General features: G+C 45.7%; 1 protein-coding gene across 1 annotated transcript; it reads right to left on the bottom strand.

Annotated features, from left to right (window-relative positions):
* Positions 1-1126: 1126 nt before the first annotated feature.
* On the bottom strand, positions 1127-16430 carry praf2 (PRA1 domain family, member 2). The gene is made up of 3 exons (XM_059949586.1): positions 16192-16430; positions 2798-3015; positions 1127-2370 (listed from the first exon to the last, which is right to left on the bottom strand). Exons 1-3 carry the CDS (start codon positions 16377-16379, stop codon positions 2231-2233), a joined length of 546 nt encoding a protein of 181 aa, XP_059805569.1. The 5' UTR covers positions 16380-16430; the 3' UTR covers positions 1127-2230.
* Between the last annotated feature and the right edge of the window lie 4227 nt (positions 16431-20657).

The following is a 20657-nucleotide window of genomic DNA, read 5'->3' as shown; positions in this document are numbered from 1 at the left end:
ATGCCGACTGTTTACCCTTCTCCATAGATGCTGCCTGGCCCGCTGAGTTCCTCCGGCATTTTCTGTGTGTTGCTCAGTGATAATAAAAGTGATTCTAATTGACACGAGAAAATCCACACTGTCAGACCTGACGAAGGGTCTGCCCCCAAAGGTACTCCTCAGCACACTGAGACCCTCTAGTTCTCTGCTTCATTTTTTCCAAGTCCATCGAGTCCGATCTTTTTTTTAGTTCTTAGTTGGTGGTTCTTTGTTGTAAAAGTTTTGTCCAATTTATGCTTAATTTACAGTACGTGTTTTCTTGTGAAGGTTGTGTCTCCCATATGCTGAGATTTACGTGATCATTGATTTCCTTAAGTTTTTTGGTGTTTTCTTTCTTGTGGTCGATAGCTGGGGGGAGGGTGATCTGTTAATTTTTTGTGTGTTGGGGGAGTTGGGTGTTTACTGTCACTGTGTTTTCACTCGAGGATTGTTATTGTGGCTATTTTTGCTGCAAGCGAGGGAGCAGGGTGCTGGATATTTTGGAGTCTGCCAGTTTTATTTCTTTTCTTTTTCACGCCGGTTGGGGTGGAGAGGAGTTATTGTCTTTTTTATCATCAACACCCAGGGTCTCTCTTTATCTGGAGTAAGACAAACATAAGAGTTGTACATGCTTACTTTGACAATAAAATTAACCTTTGAACCTTTGGAGATGTGGGGTTTTGCTCATGAGGAGAGATCAGCTATACTCACTAGAAATCAGGAGAATGAGACATATACAATTATGTAGGATAGAGGCAGGAAAGTTGTTTCCACTGGTGAGACTAGAACCAGGGGACAAAACCACAAGATTAAGTAGATTTAGCACTGCTTTTTCAGAACAGAGATGAGGAGAAACTTTTTTTTAACCGCCTGGCAGTCAAGCCCTGTAAACATCCTCATAACCTATATCTAGGGGAGAGATGGAGGGAGAGGGGGAGTGGTGAAGGGGGAAGGGAAAGGGGACAGAAAGGGAGAGACAAGAATGGGGAAGAGGGGGAAGGGGAGGGGAGGAGAGAGAAGGCGGGGGAGAGAAGGAGGAGGGGAGGGGGAGGGAGGTTAATTTTCATGGTGTTTATACCCTGTGTGTATGGACATGACAACAATGAAGTTGAGTAAAAAAAAATTTACTGAACTGTACACATTAGTGTCTTTACATTCAAGGAATGCTGAAGATTATGGCAATACACTGAATCTCATACATACGCGCGGTACTGAGACATGCACTGGCTGACAATAACAGCTATTGATGGCGGAAGTCCTCCCTCCCAGCAGGCACAACACAAAATCTGGCCCCAGATACTCTGACAGCAGATCACAAACCCCACTGCTCCTCCCTTGTGGAACTTACAGGAACATCTCCCCCATAAACCCTTTTCCACGAATCCAAAGCCCTCCCAACACAGAAACCTTTTGCCATTCAGTCACCAAATCCCTCTTTGCATTGAACTGTCAAAGTGCAGATTATGGAGAGAGATATCCAGGAGGGAGGAAGGGATGATCCCTCGTAATTTGCTGTTTACTTCAGGCTACGGCTGCAGCTGCCCCTAGGCTGTCATCGGCCAGCGTTCGGTCCACAGAGTTGGGGGGGTGGGAAGTTGGCATAGGGATATGGGAACAAAGTGGGAATGTAGCCTCCTGGGAGGAAGAGAGAGAATGAGAGGAAGACAGAGAGGACGGGGAGAGAGTGTGGGAGAAGGAGAGGGATGGGGGAGTGAGGAGGAGGGAAAGGGTGAGAAAAGAGAGAGGGGGAAGAGGATGTGGAGGGAATAGGTGGGCAGGGTGAGAGAAAGATGGAGAGGGAGAGAGGGGATGTAAGAATGAAAGGGAGAGAAATATCAGAGGGAAAGGGTGGCAGGTAGGAGGGGGAGAGAGGTGGTGGGAGGGTAGACAAGAGGGTGGGGGGAGAAGGAGGAAGGGAGTGAGGGGGATGGTGAGTGGGGAAGAGAAGGCAGAGATGGGGTAGAAATGAGAGAGGGGTGAGGGGAAGAGAAGGGGTAGAGAGGGGAGTTGGAAGTGGAGGGAGGTGGGTAGAAGGGGCAGTTGGAAGTGGAGAGAGGTGGGTAGAGAGCAGAGACGAGAGGGGGAGGGTGAAGACAGACACATAAACACAAACATCATTTCTGTCCTGGGATGGTCCCTTCCTTCAAGCAGTGCGCTGGAGAGGATGAGCGATGGCGTGAGTGTGGGGGGGGTTGGACCTTTCGGACGGTTTCTATGACCCTGCCTCCTGCTCCTGACCCAGAGCCTCGAGGAGGATGCCCATCGGGGTGCGCTTCAGGCCGATGCTCTCGATCTTGTTCTCGATCTTGTTCTTCAGGTTCCGCAGGCGGAGAGAGGCATGGATGAGGATCACTGGAGGGGGCGGGAGACAGAGAGGGTGGTCACAGAGACATCCAAACAGGGGAACATGCCCTCCATCCCATCCTGTCCGTGCTAACCGTGCTAGCCCATCCCATTTCACTCCACTCACATTCCTGTCAACTTCCCCTGAATTCCTCCCCTCCCACGGGATGGGGCTGATTAACACACACACGCACACAGAAACACACACACAAAGGCACAGACAAGCAACACAGTCAATGCTAGGGATAGGACTTGGTTTCTAGAGGGACAAGCCGCTGCGCTGCCTCTCTTCCAATGCAACAACCTCACGTGAAGGGCAAGGAAAGGAGGCAGGGCGTGACTGGGGGCAGAACAAGGGCAAGACAGAAGGGAACGTTCACAGGTCGACCCAACCGCCTGCCCACCCTCCACCGACGCGGCGAGAGCAGTCACTTACAGAGCATGGGGAAAGTGATGCCAAAGAGGAAGACGGCCACTCCTCCCAGCAGGGATAGCAGGCAGTAGCTGGCGGCCAGCACAGCCAGCACACAGAGGCCGGGGTGGTTTCTGCGCAGCCGCCGCACCACCGCCTTGTTCTCGGCTGACCACACGAAGCCCAGGAAGAAGAGACAGACGACTGCCCCACCCAGCAGAGTCTTCAGCGGCTCGATGTACCTGCGGCAGGGGCAGGAGACGGGTCAGTCTCAGAATCGGAATCAGGAGCAGGAAGGATAGGGAGCTGCTGAGGGTTGTAGATGCAGCCAGCTCCAACATGGGCATAACCCTCGCCACTATCAAGAACATCCTCAAGAGGCAATGTCTCAAGAAGGCAGCATCTATCATTAAGGACCCTCACCACCTTCTTCTCATTACCACCAACAGGGAGAGGGTACAGAACCCTGAAAATCACGGTTCCCTCTGAGCTGCATGGGTGCACGGCCCCGTGTTGACGGAAATACTCCCGCGAACATAGCCTTTGTAGCCATGCAGCTGAAATTGGACGCAGCTCGCAACATTTTACAAAGCATGAAAAATGTTCTACTGCATTTCATTAAACCCAGTGGCTTGTAGCTGTCACTACAAAACTTCATGCATATTCCAGGCGAGCATCCTTCCTCTCCCAGGGGTGAGGTTGGTGTTTCTGTAGCTCTGGGTTTTTACGGGATGGGGTTGCTAGCCCCCATGCCCAGGCCTCCTCCTACCGCAGCCCGGCTGGAGTTCAGATTTGCTATCACAGAGTAATAATGACGTAGAGTTTGGCAGTGCAGTGCAAGTAGATAAAATTACCATAAATTACATGCAAAAGTGCAAAAATAATGAGGTGTAAAGCCGGGGTGGCCAACCTTTTACATTCCATGCGTCGATTTTTTCACTCACGAGTTCAGATGCACCATATAACTCTTGTACCTCCATTCAATTCTTGTAAAAATGTTAATATAGACATATTTAGCATTTTTAGATGATATATTGATTTAATATAAAAACAAGATGAACGTTATTTACCTTAATGAGACTTTCACAACTTCCTTTAACAAATATATTTTGTCCTTTTGATTTCTTCCGTTTTCTTAATCATATATTCTTTCCATAACTCAGACCCAAGCACTAGCTTCAGTTTACCTTGTTGAGTTTTATAGTGTCTATTAAGATCATGTCTTCTATTATGTGAGAAAGTGTTTTCACAAACAATGCACAACGGTTTTCCTGACGGACCCGCTATAAATAAGAACTCATTTTCCCATTGTTCATTGGATTCACACCGACTATCACTTCCTGCTTTTCTTTTGCACTGTGATGGGTAAAAACAAACTTTTTGAAAAAGTACAAAACTGCAAATATTCACAAAAAAATGACCAAAGCACAACTCCGTAGCATACGAGTGTCAATTGTAAACTGACTGGCAAAAGCCTGCGACACACTGCAGAACAGAAGTCCTTCTTTCCTAGTTTGAATTCCTGTTGTAGTTTTTTTTTCTACAAATCGGTTTTTGGTTAATACTATTTGCATGAGTAGGCTTACTTTTTTATTATTATCACTGGGGTGCAATGTGCCATCGGTTGGCCACCCCTCGTGTAAAGTGTTCATGGACTATTCAGAAATCTGATGGTGGGGGGAGGAAGCTGTTCCTGAACCATTGAGCATGGGTCGTCAGGCTTCTGTACCTCCTCCATGATGGTCGTATTCAATTGGCGTCAAAACCTCAGAAGATCCATCCTGGGCCAAACATACTGATACAATTATGAAGAAGGCACGCCAGCGGTTATATTTCATTTGGAGTCTCAGGAAATTTGGTATGACTCCAAAGACTCAAGTAAATTTCCATGGGTGTATTGTGGAGAGCATTCTAGCTGGCTGATTCACCTTCCGGTATGGACCAATACACAACATTTCAGGAACTTCTTCATTTCCACCATCAGATTTCAGAATGGGCCACGAACCTATGAACACTGTCACTCTATTTTGCCCTCTTTTATATATGCTTATTGTAATTTATAATAATTTTTATCTCTTGCGTTGTACTGCTGCTATAAAAGAACAAATTTCACATCAGTGAGAATAACATACAGGAGGCCCCGGTTTTTAGAATGTTCGCTTTACGGCAGCTCGCTGTTATGTGTGTTTACCCTGTGAAGCCTTGTGCGGGCAGTTGTGTGCATATGGGTGTACGTGTCGATTTTTTTCTCCAAATTAATTTTGGCTTGCTGTGTTCCCGATTTTGATAAGTGAAACTACACTATACATACAATATTTCTACTTTATATAGGCTGTATATTTATCATATCATTCCTGCTTTTACTGTATGTTCATGTTATTTTAGGTCTTATGTGTTATTTGGTATGATTTGGTAGGTTATTTTTTGGGTCTGGGAATGCTCAAAAATTTTTCCCATATAAATTAATGGTAATTGGTTCTTCGCTTTACCACATTTCAGCTTACAAACGGTTTCACAGGAACGATCTACCTTCGGACAACGGGGGAAACCTGTAACTGATCTGATTCTAGTGACGTGTCATGACAAAGCCGTCTAACTCCACCTGCAAGTTAGATACCACTGTTGTGGGCTGTATCTCAAATAGTGATAATTCAGGGGACAAGAAGGAGATAGAGAGCTTAGAAACCTGGTGTCATGACAACAAACCTTTCATCAATGTCAGTAACACCAAAGATCTGGTCATTCACTTCAGTAAGGGCGCTGGTGCACGTTTCTGTTTACATCAACGCTGCCGAGGTCAAAAGTTGGTGTGGAAACACCAATGCTCTTGAATGGAAAATCCTACAGAAAGTAGTGGATTCGGTCCATCATAAGTAAAGCTCTCCCCACCGTTGAGCACATCTATGTGAAACACTGTCGCAGGAAAGCAGAGTCCATCATCAGGGACTCTCACCACCTAGGACATAGTCTTTTCTCCTACTGTCATAGAGGAGCCTCAGGACTCACACCACCAGGTTCAGGAATAGTTATTACCGCTCAACCATCATGGTCGTGAACCAAAGGGATAAGTTCATTCAACTTCACTTACCCCATTGTTGAAATGTTTTCTCAACCAATGGACTCACTTTCAAGGTCTCTTCACCTCATGTTCTCGATATTTATTGTTTATTCACTTATGTTACCCTCTCACTGTATGTAATGTGAATACAAGCTAACTGTAACATAACTCAATAATGCATAGAAATAACGACAAAAAACCCATTCCCAATAAATAAATCTGATTCAGGTAAGCACAACACGCACAAAAGTTTGCATGTTCCTTTCAGGGAACACAGATCCGTTACCTGAATGAACACTGACCACCCAAGCAAATTCACCATGAAGCAATAATGTAATTCACAACAGTATAGACTTAAATTCAAATTGTATTGACAAAATATTTTAAACTATAACAAACACCATAATACAACATAAGGAAAAGAGCCCATCATGCATACATATATTAGCCTAATACAAGCACTTAGTTGTTGGAGCTCATTGTTGCATAATCAATCCAATTTGCTTCACTTTGTTTACTCACAATACCAAAATGGTTTTGCACAGAGGAACCCACCCCAGGAAACAAATATTTGCACAATGTCCAAGGAAAGGACGTCCAACTTTTTCCAACTACTGGAACTAGTTAAAAGTTATCTGCATATTCTCCAGTTTGCATGAAGATGTTCCAACATCAGTATCTGTGTCCTTCCAAGTGGGTTCTTTGAGCATTTCACCATGTTCTTCTGCAATGTTTGTTGTCCGTTTCCATTTTCCTTCTCTTCCCCACCTTCAATCCCATGCTCTCTCTCTCTTGATAATTACTCCTTGTTCTTTTTCTCGTGGTCTCTCTCAAAAAAATTAATAAGACAAATCCTATTGGCTAATTTAATGGGCATAATTTAACCAACCTAATTTTTATCTTAAACAGCAAAAATGAAATACATATCGCATTTTGAGAAAATCTGCAGATAACTTTGTTAATAAAATAATTTCTTACAATTATTTATTTCTTTTTGAATTTGCAGAGATTGTTGTCCTCCTTTACTCTCTGTATACCCATGACTGTGCTGCCACCCACAGCTCCAATCTGCTAATTAAATTTACTGACGATTGGCCTAATCTCAAATACCAACAAGGCAGCCTACAGAGCAGAAATCATCACCCTGACACAGTGGTGTCAATTCAACAACCTCTCTCTCAACATTGCAAAAATGCTGAGCTGGTTGTGGACTACAGGAGGAATGGAGATGGGCTAAACCCCTATTGACATCAATGGATCTGGGGTTGAGACTGTGAACAGCTTTAAGTTCCTCAGCATAAACATCACCGAGGATCTCACATGGTCTATACATACTGGCTGTGTGGTGAAAAAGGCACAACAGCACCTCTTTCACTCCAGACTGTTGAACAATTTTGGTATGGGCCCCTCAAGTTCTAAGAACACTCTACAGGGGCACAATTGAGAGCATCCTGACTGGGAGCATCACTGCCTGGTATGGGAACTGTACTTCCCTCAATTGCCAAGGCTCTGCAGAGAGTGGTGTGGGCAGCCCAGTGCATCTATAGATGTGAACTTCCAACTGTTCAGGACATTTACAAAGACAGGTGTGTAAAAAGGGCCCGAAGGATCATTGGGAGACCTGAGTCACCCCAACCACAAACTGTTCTAGCTGCTGCCATCCGGGAAATGGTACTGCAGCATAAAAGCCAGGACCAACAAGCTCCGGGACAGCTTCTCCGGGCCATCAGACTGATTAATTCAATAGACAATAGACAATAGGTGCAGAAGTAGACCGTTCGGCCCTTCGAGCCTGCACCGCCATTCTGAGATCATGGCTGATCATCTACTATCAATACCCGGTTCCTGCCTTGTCCCCATATCCCTTGATTCCCCTATCCATATGATACCTATCTAGCTCCTTCTTGAAAGCATCCAGAGAATTGGCCTCCACTGCCTTCCGGGGCAGTGCATTCCAGACCCCCACAACTCTCTGGGAGAAGAAGTTTTTCCTTAACTCTGTCCTAAATGACCTACCCCTTATTCTCAAACCATGCCCTCTGGTACTGGACTCTCCCAGCATCTGGAACATATTTCCTCCCTCTATCTTGTCCAATCCCTTAATAATCTTATATGTTGCAATCAGATCCCCTCTCAATCTCCTTAATTCCAGCGTGTACAAGCCCAGTCTCTCTAACCTCTCCGCGTAAGACAGTCCGGACATCCCAGGAATTAACCTTGTGAATCTACTCTGCACTTCCTCTGCAGCCAGGATGAACTTCCTTAACCCTGGAGACCAAAATTGTACACAATTTTGGTCTCACCAGGGCCCTGTACAATTGCAAAAGGATTCCCTTGCTCTTGTACTCAATCCCCTTTGTAATAAAGGCCAACATTCCATTAGCCTTCTTCACTGCCTGCTGCACTTGCTCATTCACCTTCAGTGACTGATGAACAAGGACTCCTAGATCTCTTTGTAATTCATGCCGATACAATTATCAAATATACAATTTGAATCGGGAGCAAGTTACAGCTTGTGATTCAGCTGGGAGCTCAGAAAATTCGACCGTGTAGGTAGGATTTAAGCCTACCTGGTCAATACCTGTGGAGGAGGGGGAACTGCGCAGGCGCGAGTGACGTCAGCGTCGAGCGCGCACTTTAAAAGGCAGGACTTCTTTTCAGAGCGGGCAGCGGAGTCCGTGGAAGCAGAGTCCTGGGCTTTGGCTAAGTGGGCTTCGGCGTAAGGGGACTTCGGTAAGCCTGTGTGATTGCTCGCTGAGGGGAAGAAGGTAAGGTCGCTAGGTGCTTTTTAGACTTATTCTATTAATCCAGTTCAGGTATGGGGGAGACAGTCAGAGCAGTGGTGTGCTCCGTATGCAGTATGTGGGAAGTCAGGGTCAACACAGTTGTCCCTGATGACCACACCTGCAAGAGGTGTGGCTCCTATCAGCCCGAGTTAGGGAGTTGGAGCTGGAGCTGGATGAACTACGGATCATTCGGGAGGCAGAGGCAGAGATAGATAGGAGTTATCAGGAGGTAGTCACACCAAAACACCAAGAAGTAGGCAGATGGGTGACGGTCCAGAGAGGCAGGGGGAGCAGGCAGAGAGAGCAGAGCACCCCTGCGGCCATTCCCATTAACAATAAGTATACCGTACTGGATACTGTTGATGGGGATGACCTACCAGGAATGAGTAGTGGTCCTGCCTCTGGCACAGAGGTTGAACCCTCAACTAGAAAGGGGAGGAGGGAAGAGAAGAGAGCAATAGTTTTAGGGGATTCTATAGTTAGGGGGGCAGATAGGAGATTTTGTGGGGCAGATCGGGAGTCTCGGATGGTATGTTGCCTCCCTGATGCCAGGGTCCGGGACATCTCAGATCGGGTGCAGGCTATTCTTGAGAACGAGGGCATGAACCCAGATGTAGTGGTCCATGTAGGGACCAACGATGTAGGTAAGGTGAGTGAGGGGGTCCTGCTTAGAGAGTTCAGGGAGTTAGGAGTGAAGCTGAAAGGCAAGACCTCCAGGGTGACAATCTCGGGATTGCTACCTGTGCCACGTGCGAGTGAGGCGAAGAACAGAAAGATTATGCACATTAATACGAGGCTGAGAGCATGGTGCAGGAAGGAAGGGTTCAGGTTTTTGGATAATTGGTCTTTGTTCCAGGGACATTGGGATCTGTTCGAAGGGACGGTCTACATCTGAACCGGAGGGGTACTAACATTCTTGCAGGAGTGTTTGCCAGTGCTGCTCGGAGGGGTTTAAACTAGATGTTCAGGGGGCAGGGATCCAGATCCAGTTGGTCAGAAGGAGCATGGGGTTAAATGTGTAGAAGGTTTGGGTGATCTTGAGAAGGTCATCAAAATTCAGGGTGCAATTAGCCCGATGGAAGTTCAAGGAGCTGGGTTAGGTACAGTAGACAGTGTTTTAAGCAAAGAGAGGAGGAGTGGGCTAAGAATTCTATACTTGAATGCGCGTAGTGTCAGAAATAAGACAGATGAGCTTGAAGCTCAGATGAAAATGGGGAACTATGATATTGTTGGGATAACGGAGTCATGGCTGCAAGGGGATCAGGCCTGGGAATTGAGTGTACCAGGGTATACGTGCTATCGTAGAGACAGAAATATGGGAAGAGGGGGTGGGGTGGCCCTGTTGGTGAGGAATGAGATTCAGTCCTTAGCAAGAGGTGACTTGGGAACAGGGGAAGTAGAGTGTGTGTGGATTGAGCTGAGGAACAGTAAGGGTAAAAAGACCCTAATGGGTGTTGCGTACAGGCCCCCAAACAGTAGCGTGGATATTGGGTACAAGTTGATTAGGGAGTTAACATTGGCATGTGCTACAGGTAATGCAGTCGTTATGGGAGATTTCAACATGCCGGTAAACTGGGAGAATCAGGTAGGTGCTCAACCCCAGGATAGGGAGTTTGTGGAGTGTCTAAGGGATGTATTTTTGGAACAGCTTGTGCTTGAGCCAACCAGAAACGAGGCTATTTTGGCTTGGTGATATGTAATGAACAGGAATTGATAAGTGATCTTGAAGTAAAGGAGCTATTAGGAAGTAGTGATCATAACATGATAAGTTTTTATCTACAATTTGAGAGGGATAAGGGCAGATCAGAGGTGTCAGTGTTGCAATTAAATAGAGGAGACTACGGAGCCATGAGGGAAGAGCTGGCCAAAGTTAAATGGGCGGATGCCCTGGCAGGAAAGACAGTGGATCAGCAGTGGCAGATATTCTTGGGCATAATACAAAAGATGCAAGAGCAGTTCATTCCAATGAGAAGGAAGGATTCCAAGAGGGGGAAGGGGCCACAGTGGTTGACAAAGGAAGTCAGAGATTGTATAGCATTAAAGAAAAAGAAGTATGACAGGGCTAAGATGAGTGGGAATACAGATGATTGGGAAAGTTTTAAGGAACAGCAGATCTTAACTAAAAAAGCAATACGGAGAGAAAAAATCAGGTATGAGCTCAGTCTAGCCAGGAATATAAAAGGGGATAGCAAAAGCTTTTTTAGCTATGTGAAGAGAAAGAAGATAGTTAAGAACAATGTTGGCCCCTTGAAGAATGAATTGGGAGAAATTGTTATGGGAAACAGGGAAATGGCAACAGAATTTAATGCGTACTTTAGATCTGTCTTCACCAGGGAGGACACAAGCAATCTCCCAGATGTATGGATGGGCCAGGGTCATAAGATATCAGAGGAATTGAGACAGATTGACATTAGGAAAGAAACTGTGATGAGTAGACTGGTAGGACTGAAGGCTAATAAATCCCTGGGTCCAGATGGTCTGCATCCGAGGGTTCTAAACGAGGTGGCTCAGGAAATTGCGGATGCATTGGTAATCATTTTCCAATGTTCCTTAGATTCAGGATCAGTTCCTGAAGATTGGAGAGTGGCTAATGTTATCCCACTTTTCAAGAAGGGAGGGAAGGAGAAAACGGAGAACTATCGCCCTGTTAGCCTAACGTCAGTCGTGGGGAAGATGCTCGAGTCCATTATTAAGGACGAAATAGTGGCACATCTTGATGGCAGAAATAGGATTAGGCCAAGCCAGCATGGATTTACCAAGGGCAAATCATGCTTGACTAATCTGTTGGAGTTTTTTGAGGGTGTAACAAGGATGTTAGACGAGGGTAAGCCAGTGGATGTTGTGTACCTAGATTTTCAGAAGGCATTCGATAAGGTGCCACATAGGAGATTGGTGAGTAAAATCAGAGCTCATGGCATTGGGGGCAGGGTTTCAACATGGATAGAAAATTGGTTTGGCAGATAGAAAGCAAAGGGTAGCAGTGAATGGGTGTTTCTCGGACTGGCTGGAGGTGACTAGTGGGGTACCACAGGGCTCTGTATTGGGACCACAGCTCTTTACGATTTATGTCAACGATTTAGATGAGGGCATTGAAAACTATATCAGCAAGTTTGCTGACGATACTAAACTGGGTGGCAGTGTGACATGCGAAGAGGACGTTAGGAGAATACAGGGAGACTTGGATAGGCTGGGTGAGTGGGCAGATACTTGGCAGATGTCATTCAATGTGAATAAATGTGAAGTTATCCACTTTGGAAGCAGGAACAAGAGGGCAGAGTATTGTCTGAACGGTGTAGAGTTAGGTAAGGGAGAAATGCAAAGAGACCTAGGAGTCCTAGTTCACCAGTCAATGAAGGTGAATGAGCAAGTGCAACAGGCAGTGAAGAGAGCAAATGGAATGTTGGCCTTTGTTACAAGGGGAATTGAGTACAAGAGCAAGGATGTCCCTTTTGCATTTGTACAGGGCCCTGGTGAGACCACACCTGGAATATTGTGTACAGTTTTGGTCTCCAGGTTTAAGGAAGGACGTTCTGGCAATTGAGGAAGTGCAGCGTAGATTCACTAGGTTGATTCCTGGGATGGCAGGGCTGTCTTACGCAGAGAGATTGGAGAGATTGGGCTTGTACACGCTGGAATTGAGGAGATTGAGAGGGGATCTGATTGAAACGTTTAAGATAATTAAAGGATTTGATAGGATTGAGGCAGGAAATATGTTCCAGATGTTGGGAGAGTCCAGTACCAGAGGGCATGGATTGAGAATAAGAGGTCAGTTATTTAAAATAGAGTTGAGGAAGAGCTTCTTCTCCCAGAGATTTGTGGAGGTGTGGAATGCACTGCCTCGGAAGACGGTGGAGGCCAATTCTCTGGATGCTTTCAAGAAAAAAAGGAGCTAGATAGATATCTGATGGATAGGGGAATCAAGGGATATGGGGACAAGGCAGGGACTGGGTATTGATAGTGAATGATCAGCCATGATCTCAGAATGGCGGTGCAGACTCGAGGGGCCGAATGGTGTACTTCTGCACCTATTGTCTATTAATTATATTTCTGTTATATTGACTGTCCTGTTGAACATACTATTTATTATAAATTAAAATAAATTGCACATTGCACATATAGACAGAGACGTAACATAAAGATTTTTTACCCCTGATGTATAGGAAGAGTAAAAATAATAAAGTCAATTCAATTCAATACTCTGGTTGAAGGCCCAAGTTGAGTGGTCTTTCATTGATTCTGTTATGGTTATTATTCTGTAGATTTAATGAGTATGCCCACAAGAAAATGAATTTCAGGGTTGTATTTGGTATAGATGCACTTCAAGTTGAGAGCTTCAAGTTCTTGGGAATGAACATCAGCAATAGCCTGTCCTGGTCCAACCACGTGGACAAAATAGCCAAGAAAGCTATCCAAAGCCTCTACTTCCCCAGGAAGTTAAAGGAATTTGGCACAACTCTGTTAACTCTCAGCATTTTTTATTGATGCGTCTCAGAACGGTCTGTCTTCAATAAAGTGGTGAAGAAGGTGCCAGGATACCTGCCTTTATTAGCTGGAACTCAGAGTACAGGAGCAGATTACAGTACAACTTTATAAACTAGCTGGAGTACAGTGTACAGTTCTGGTCTGCACACTATAGGAAGGTGATGACTACACTCAAGAGGGCGCAGAGGAGATTCCCCAGGATGGAGCATTTCAGTTAGGACAGACTGGAGAGGCTCCGTCTGTTCTCACTGGAGTGGAGGAGACTGAGGTGGCGGGAGGGAGGAACCGGGACAGAATGATGAGGGGCAGTGAGAGAGTTGGAGAGACTCTTCCACATGGCAAAAGGTCTAAAACTAGAGGGCATATATTTAAATTAAGGGAGAGATAGTTGATAAAGAATCTGAGGAAGAATTAAATTCCCAAAACGCAGACGGACTGTGACACATTGGGTCACTGTAACTGCGACTTTAAATTGGAAGAAGTCAGCAAATTATACAGTGTAGAGACAAGCCATTTGGCCCATATCATCAATGCTAGATCCCTAGCTTCTGTTTCCATGGCAGTTCAAGTGTTCTTCCTGACATTTATTAAATAGAACACACACCAGTCTTTATTGAGGGGTCAGACGTGTAAAGGGACAGCAGGTTTAGGTTCCTGGGCCTTCAACATCTTGGAGAATCTATCCTTGGCCCAATGTGTTGATACAGTCACGACGAAGGCACACCAGTGGCTATACTCCAAAGTTCAAAGTAAATGTTATTAAAGTACATATCTGTTACAGTACCCCTCCCCAAAATTCATTTCTTGCCAGCACACTCAATAAATCCATCACAGAATAACAACCATCATAGAATCAATGAAAAAATCGCACCAACTTGGGCGTTCAACCAGAGTGCAAAAGACAACAAACTGAGCATGCACAAAAAGAAATAAGTAATAATAAATAAATAAACAATCAATATCGAGAACATGAGATGAAGAGTCCTTGAAAGTGAGTCCATAGGTTGTGGGAACAGTTCAGTGGTTGGCTCAAGAGCCTGATGGTTGAGGGGCAATAACTGTTCCTGAACCTGTTGGTGTGAGTCCTGAGGCTCCCGTTTCTTCCTCCTGATGGCAGCAGCAAGAAGAGAGCGTGTCCCGGAAGGTGAGGGTCCCTGATGGCGGACACTGCTTTCCTGTGACAACACTCCGATGAGACGTGTTCAATGGTGGTGAGGGCTCTTCCCATGTTGGACTGGGCTGTATCCACTACTTCTTGTAGGATTTTCTGTTCAAGGGCATTGGTGTTTCCCTACCAGGCTGTGATGCAGCCAGTCAATATACTCTCCACTATACGTCTATAAGAAGCTTGTCAAAGTTTCCAATATCATGCCAAATCTTTGCAAACGCCTCAGGAAATAGAGGCGATGTCGTTCAATTACATGGTGGGCCCAGGACAGGTTCTCCAAAATAGTAACACTGAGGAATTTAAAGTTGCTGGCCCTCTCCACCTCTGATCCTTTGAGGACTGGTTCAAGTTTTTCTGGTCTCATCCTCCTGAAGTCTATCAACAGCTCCCTGGTCCTGCTGACATTGAGAAAGAGGTGCTCACTGTGGCACCACTCAGCCAGATTTTCAATCTCCCTCCTTTATGCTGATACATCACCACCTTTGACTCGGCCCACAACAGCAAACTTGAATGTGGCACTGGAGCTGTGCTTAGCCCTCGCAGTCATAAATATAAATCGAGTAGAAATGGGGACTAAGCACACAGGCTTGTGCTGCATCTGATGGAGATTGTGGAGGAGATGCTGTTGCCAACTCCAAACTCACTGGGGTCTGCAAGTGAGGATCCAGTTGCTCTCGAAGCTTATTGATCAGTTTTAAGGGGATGATGGTAATGAATGTTAAGCTGTAGTCGATAAAGAGCTTCCTGATGTTTGCACCTTTGCTGTCCAGATGTTCCAGGGTTGAGTGAAGAGTCAATGAGATGGCATCTGCTGTGGACCTGGCGTGACAATAAACAAATCCAAGTCACTTCTCAGGTAGGAGTTGATGCGTTTCATCAAAACACTTCAGCACTGTGGATGTAAGTGCTACTCGATAATAGTCATTGAGGCAGGTTACCACAGTTTCTTAGGAGTTTGAGGAGATTCAGTTTGTCACCAAAGAATCTAACAAATCTACAGATTAACTGTGGAGAGAATTCTGATTGGTTGCATCACCGTCTGGTATGGATACTCCAACGCAAAGAATCGGAACAAAAAAGTAGCAGAGATTTGTAAGGTCAGCCAGCTCCATCACGGGCACAGCCCTTCCCATCATGAGGGCATCTTCTGCAGCAGGTGTCTCAAAACGACGGCTCTCTTCTCTCATTAGTACCACCAGTTAGGAGGTACAGGAGCCTGAAGATCCACACTCAACGATTCAGGAATTATTTTTCCCCTCCACCATCAAATTTAGCGTCCTATGGACGCTACCTCGCTATTCCTGTATTTATTGACGTCTTGTACTGTACCGCTGCCGCAAAACAAATCTCACGACATATGTCAGAGAGAATAAAGCTATTCTGATTTTCCTTGCGCTTCTGTCATTTAACGTAAAATGGGAATAATTATCGGCATTTAAAAAAAATAAGCCCCTGATTGCGCACATCCCTTTAATGCCAGGCTGCCCGATCTGCATTGTTCAAACAAATCATCGACGCACGACTGACTGTACGGCTCAGCCAATGAATGAGCGAAGAAGGAGAAAAAGGTGGTACCGAACGGAGCTTGGTGGGTAGAGCCAATTAAAAGGGAGCACCTATTTTGAGTGACGGCTCAACTACCAATGGGAGATAAGACCATAGGCGCGGTCCAGTTACAGCTGTTGTCCTACCCCCTACAGTGGGCGATAAACATTTCAGAACCAATAGTCGCTAAAGAAGACATGAATGTCAACGCAGGTAGCAAATAAATTACGGGAACGCATTACAGAACCGCCCCATGATTACGTCATCATAATAACAACGCGCAGATTACGCAATGCAAGTGGCAGCGCTCCCTGAGTGACGGCGTTACCAACCAATCGCTGAGGGAAAGGGGGCGGGAGACAGCGGAGCGCGTACTGACCCGACCAGCAGGAGGATGCCGGCGACAGTTGCCAGGTAGTTGGTCTGGTAGTAGAGCAGGTTATTGATCACCCGGTTGTTCCATCTTAATGGATCCTTCATATCGGGCAGGCTGAATCGGGCCGAGCTGCACAAGAAGTCGTCCATTGTGCGGAACGGCGGCAACTGCACCTCGGAGTGCCGAGCCATGGCGGCGTCGGCGGTGGGGAGGGGGGTGGGGTGGGGTAAGAAACCGAGTCAGCGCGCTGACTGCGCAGACGCACCGCCGTCCGCCCGTCTCATCTCCTTCACTGCGCCTGCGTCGCCGAGCTGAGCTCCTCTAATACGTCGAACGTATTCGCGTCGTGCGTGGATCTACCTCCCGCGTCGTATGCAAATTTTAGCATTACGTCATCTACATAGCAGAACTCCATTCAGCCCATCCAGTGCTGACAGGCACGTAACTGAATTGTCCGGTTGGTCCCATTTCCTGCCTCTTGACCTAGAGCCCTCGCCATCTCTGACAGCTAGTTGGATTTGGAGAGTGTCAGAGTTATCTGACAAGCAAACAGATATTGTGCTGACCCCTTTATACTGACAAAGACCATTATAACCCAAATCATTTATATAACTTCTTTTGTTTGTACTTTTACATCAATCTTATATGTGCTATACAGTTCTTTGCAAAAGTCCTTAGGCACATACTGTATGTATAGCTAGGGTGACTTAAGACCCGGTATTGTATTTGTCTACATGGAGTGGGGAGTGAGTTTGTAAATCTGGCAAACAATGTGGGGAATGGTGAGGGTGGAGTGCTATGGGAGAGATGTGGGATGGGTGGTAGAGAAGTGCCAGAAGTGTGAGGGGGTGGGGGAAAAAGGTGGCACGGGTGTAGACACACCCAGACCTGAGACACAAGGCATTTGATTCCAAACAATTGATTTATTGATCATTACAGACTGGCTGTCTGGTGCTTCCCGCTACCTCCCCTCTCCCTTCCGTTTTTCCCAGCTATGATTTCCCTCTCCCTGCCCCCTTCCCACTCTCAGTCCACAACAGAGACCCATATCAGAATCAGGTTTATCATCACTCACATATGTCATGAAATGTTTCTTTTTTGTGACAGCAGTGCAATGTATAAAATTTCTACAGTACTGTGCAATCGTCTCAAACGCCCTAGCTCATATTATACTGCATGTGCCCAAGGCAGTTTGCACAGTACTGTGTGTGCTTTGCGCTGTGTATGAATCTTGGTACTGCGCTTTGCCCCTTGGCCCCAGAGTAATGCTACTTGATTTTGCTGTGTTCATGGGTATTTGTGTCTAATTGATTGATAATTAAAAACTTGAACGACTCAACTCGATTTTCTTGCTGCAGTTTTTAAAAAATACAATAAACATTTACAAACCAGCAGTAATGAGGAAATATGACTGAGAATATGAGTTGTAAAGAGTCTTTGAAAGTGCGCCTCAGTACGTAGCACAGGAACAGGCAATTCAGCCCACAAACTCTAAACCCTCCTACCTACACCATGCCAATATCCCTCCATCTATTTAATGTGCCTGTCCAAATGTCTCTTAATAGCCTATAATTATTTAGCAGGCAGCGCATTCCAGGCACCCTTCACTCTGAGTTAAAAACAATCTCTTCACATCCCCATTGAACATATCCCCTCTCACCTTCAGTTCGTGCCCTCTGGTATTAGACATTTCAACCCTGGGAAACAGATACTCTCTGTCTACTCTATCTATGCCTCTCATAATCTTATAAACTGATGTCCCCTCAGTTTTGCTGTTCCAGATAAAACAACCCAAGTTTGTCCAGTCTCCCGTTATTGCACTCTAAACCAGGCAGCATCCTGGTAAATCTCTTCTGAAGCCTCAATATCCTTCCTACAGTGAAGCAACCAAAACTGTATGCAGTACTCCAGATGTGGCCTAACCAGAGTTATATAAAGTTACAACATATCCCCTTGACTTTTCGTGCTGGTTCAGGAGCCTGATGCACGAGAATGTCTGGTTGCTGGAAGTCCAAAGCATCACACACAAAATACTGCCTGGCCTGCTGAGTTTCTGCAGCATCTACGGAAATGAATAAACAGTTGATGTTTCAGGCCGAGACGCTTCTTCAGGTGGGGACAGGGGAAGAAGATAACCAGAAGGTGGTAGGTGAAGCCATTTGGGAAGCTTGGGTAAAGGGTTGGAAATGAAGGAATCTAATAGGAGAGGAGAGTGGGCCATGGGAGAAAGGGAAGGAGGAGGGGTCCCAGTGAAAGGTGAGAAGAGGTGGGGAATAGAAAAAGGGGAGGGGAAAACAATCACTGGACGGAGAAACAAATATTCATACTATCTGGTTGGAGGCTACCCAGATGGAATACAAGGTGTTGCTCCTCCACCCGGAGGGTGGCCTCACTACGGCTCAAGGGGAGGCTGTGGACTGACACGTCAGAACAGGAATAGGAAATTGGAATTAAAATGTTCAGATGGAACAAAGGAATGGTTATTAGAACACTAACTGTTCCTGAATATTGCCCCTTGGGTCCCTTTTAAATCTCTCCCCTCTCAGTTCAAACTCGTGCCCTCTAATTTTAGCTCCCCCTGCCCTGGGGAAAACACTGTGACCATCCACTTTATCTACGCTCCTCATGGTTTTATGAACCTCTATAAGGTCATAACATAAGAAACAGGGAAGGAGGGAAGGGTTAACTCACTGCTGCCTGTGGGGTCAAGCGAGGTGGAGTGAACCCACTCATTCTGCCTGGTGCTGAGGGTAGAGGGCCGGGAGGTTAAATCTGTACAGGCTGCATGACTGCGTGTGCTGTCAGGGGAGGCAGGCTAACTTGTGTATTTCTTCTGCATAGCAGCTGCAGATGGAGAATGTGCGTGTGTGTCCCATGTACGAGTTGGTGGTGAGGAGTGTGGTGCACCCCAAGTGCAGTCTCATCGGTACTTTGTGCAAATGTAACACGGTCCCAACTCCTTCTGACCTTACTCGAGCCCGTGCTGCCCAGCTACAGTCACTGGGCAGATTAACCTACTAACCCACACACCGGGAGGGAACTGGAGCATCCAGAGGAAACCAATACAGTCACAGGAAGAACGTATAAACGGCAGAATTGAACCCAGATCGCTGGCGCTTTAATAGTTACGCTAACCATCTGTTAAAAATGTGGGCTTTGGTCTGAATTGTCGGTGGTTTACTCTTTTCCATAGATGCTGCCTGCCCTGCCGAGTTCCTCCAGCATTTTGTGTGTGTGTGTGTGTGTGTGTGTGTGTGTGTGTGTGTGTGTTGCTTTGGATTTCCAGCATCTGCAAAGTCTCTTGTGTTTTATGACCTTTAAATTTTTACCAAAGAAAACATATCTGGCATTGCTCAGCACTTTCGTGCAAGGGTGTTTATTAGGTACGTCAAAAGTCAAACTTACAAAAATTAGTGAAAATTGGTTAAAAAAATGGCAACGTTTACAAAAAGATAGCTACAAGAAAACGCAATAAAGTTCAAAATAAATGCCATTGCTAAAGTACAGCATGTCATCATATACAACCCTGAGATTCACGTTCTTGTGGGCATACTCAGCAAATCTATAGAATAATAACTATGAGAGAAGCAATGAAATACTGCCCAGCCCGGGCATTCAACCAGAGTGCAGAAAACAGCAAATTGCGCAAATCTAAACAGGAGGAACAATAATAATGTAAATAAGCAATAAATATCGAGAACATGAGACGAAGAGTCGTTGAAAGTGTCCATAATAATAACGGACTTCTTTACGTCCAGTGTGCACTCCTAGCATCCCGAGCTCTCTCGGATACTGAAGGCAATCAGCTCCTTTAATAACATACTATCTTTAATTATCCACAAAGTTAAGGTCAATCTAAATGAATCAGAATTTGACGCTCCCCACAATGTGATTACAGTCACATTACAAAATAAACAGATAAACAAATAAAAATAAATATACAAAATAAAATAAACATCTGCCTTAAAATACAGGAACCAAACTCATTACTAAAGAAATATTCTGCCTCGTATGGTGTATGACTCCTTCAGGGTTGGGAGGAGGACATGCCCACAATCTTGAGGAAACATTGGAGATAGATTGGGCATGTGATGAGAAGGGAAGCCAACTCTATCAAAACAGCACTCCATTAGAACCTTGGTGCCATCCCATACGGGCAGAAATGAGGTCCCTGAACCACACCTGGGCCACAGTAGAGAGGATGGCCCAGGACCTTCATTGTTGCCCTGAGTGCCAGCAGCGTAACAGGCAGTAAGTAACTAAGACGTGAATGCCAGCATAAAGCCAACTGGTGTTCATCAGCTCAGTTTAGGACCCAGCAGGTGCCCTGGGGCTGTATTAGTTCTGCCACTGGGCAGATCTGGATGTAAGAAGTTTTTACAGCGTATCTCAGTACATGCCCAATTCTGCTATGGGGCAGCCAGTTCTAAATCCAAGCTTGAAATTTACCCTGGATCACGTGGATTATC

The sequence above is a fragment of the Hypanus sabinus genome, chromosome 24, assembly GCF_030144855.1.
Source record: "Hypanus sabinus isolate sHypSab1 chromosome 24, sHypSab1.hap1, whole genome shotgun sequence".
NCBI classification, from domain to species: Eukaryota; Metazoa; Chordata; class Chondrichthyes; order Myliobatiformes; family Dasyatidae; genus Hypanus; species Hypanus sabinus.
The sequence above is the reverse complement of the archived record's forward strand: the minus strand, read 5'-3'. Positions and strand labels throughout refer to the sequence as shown.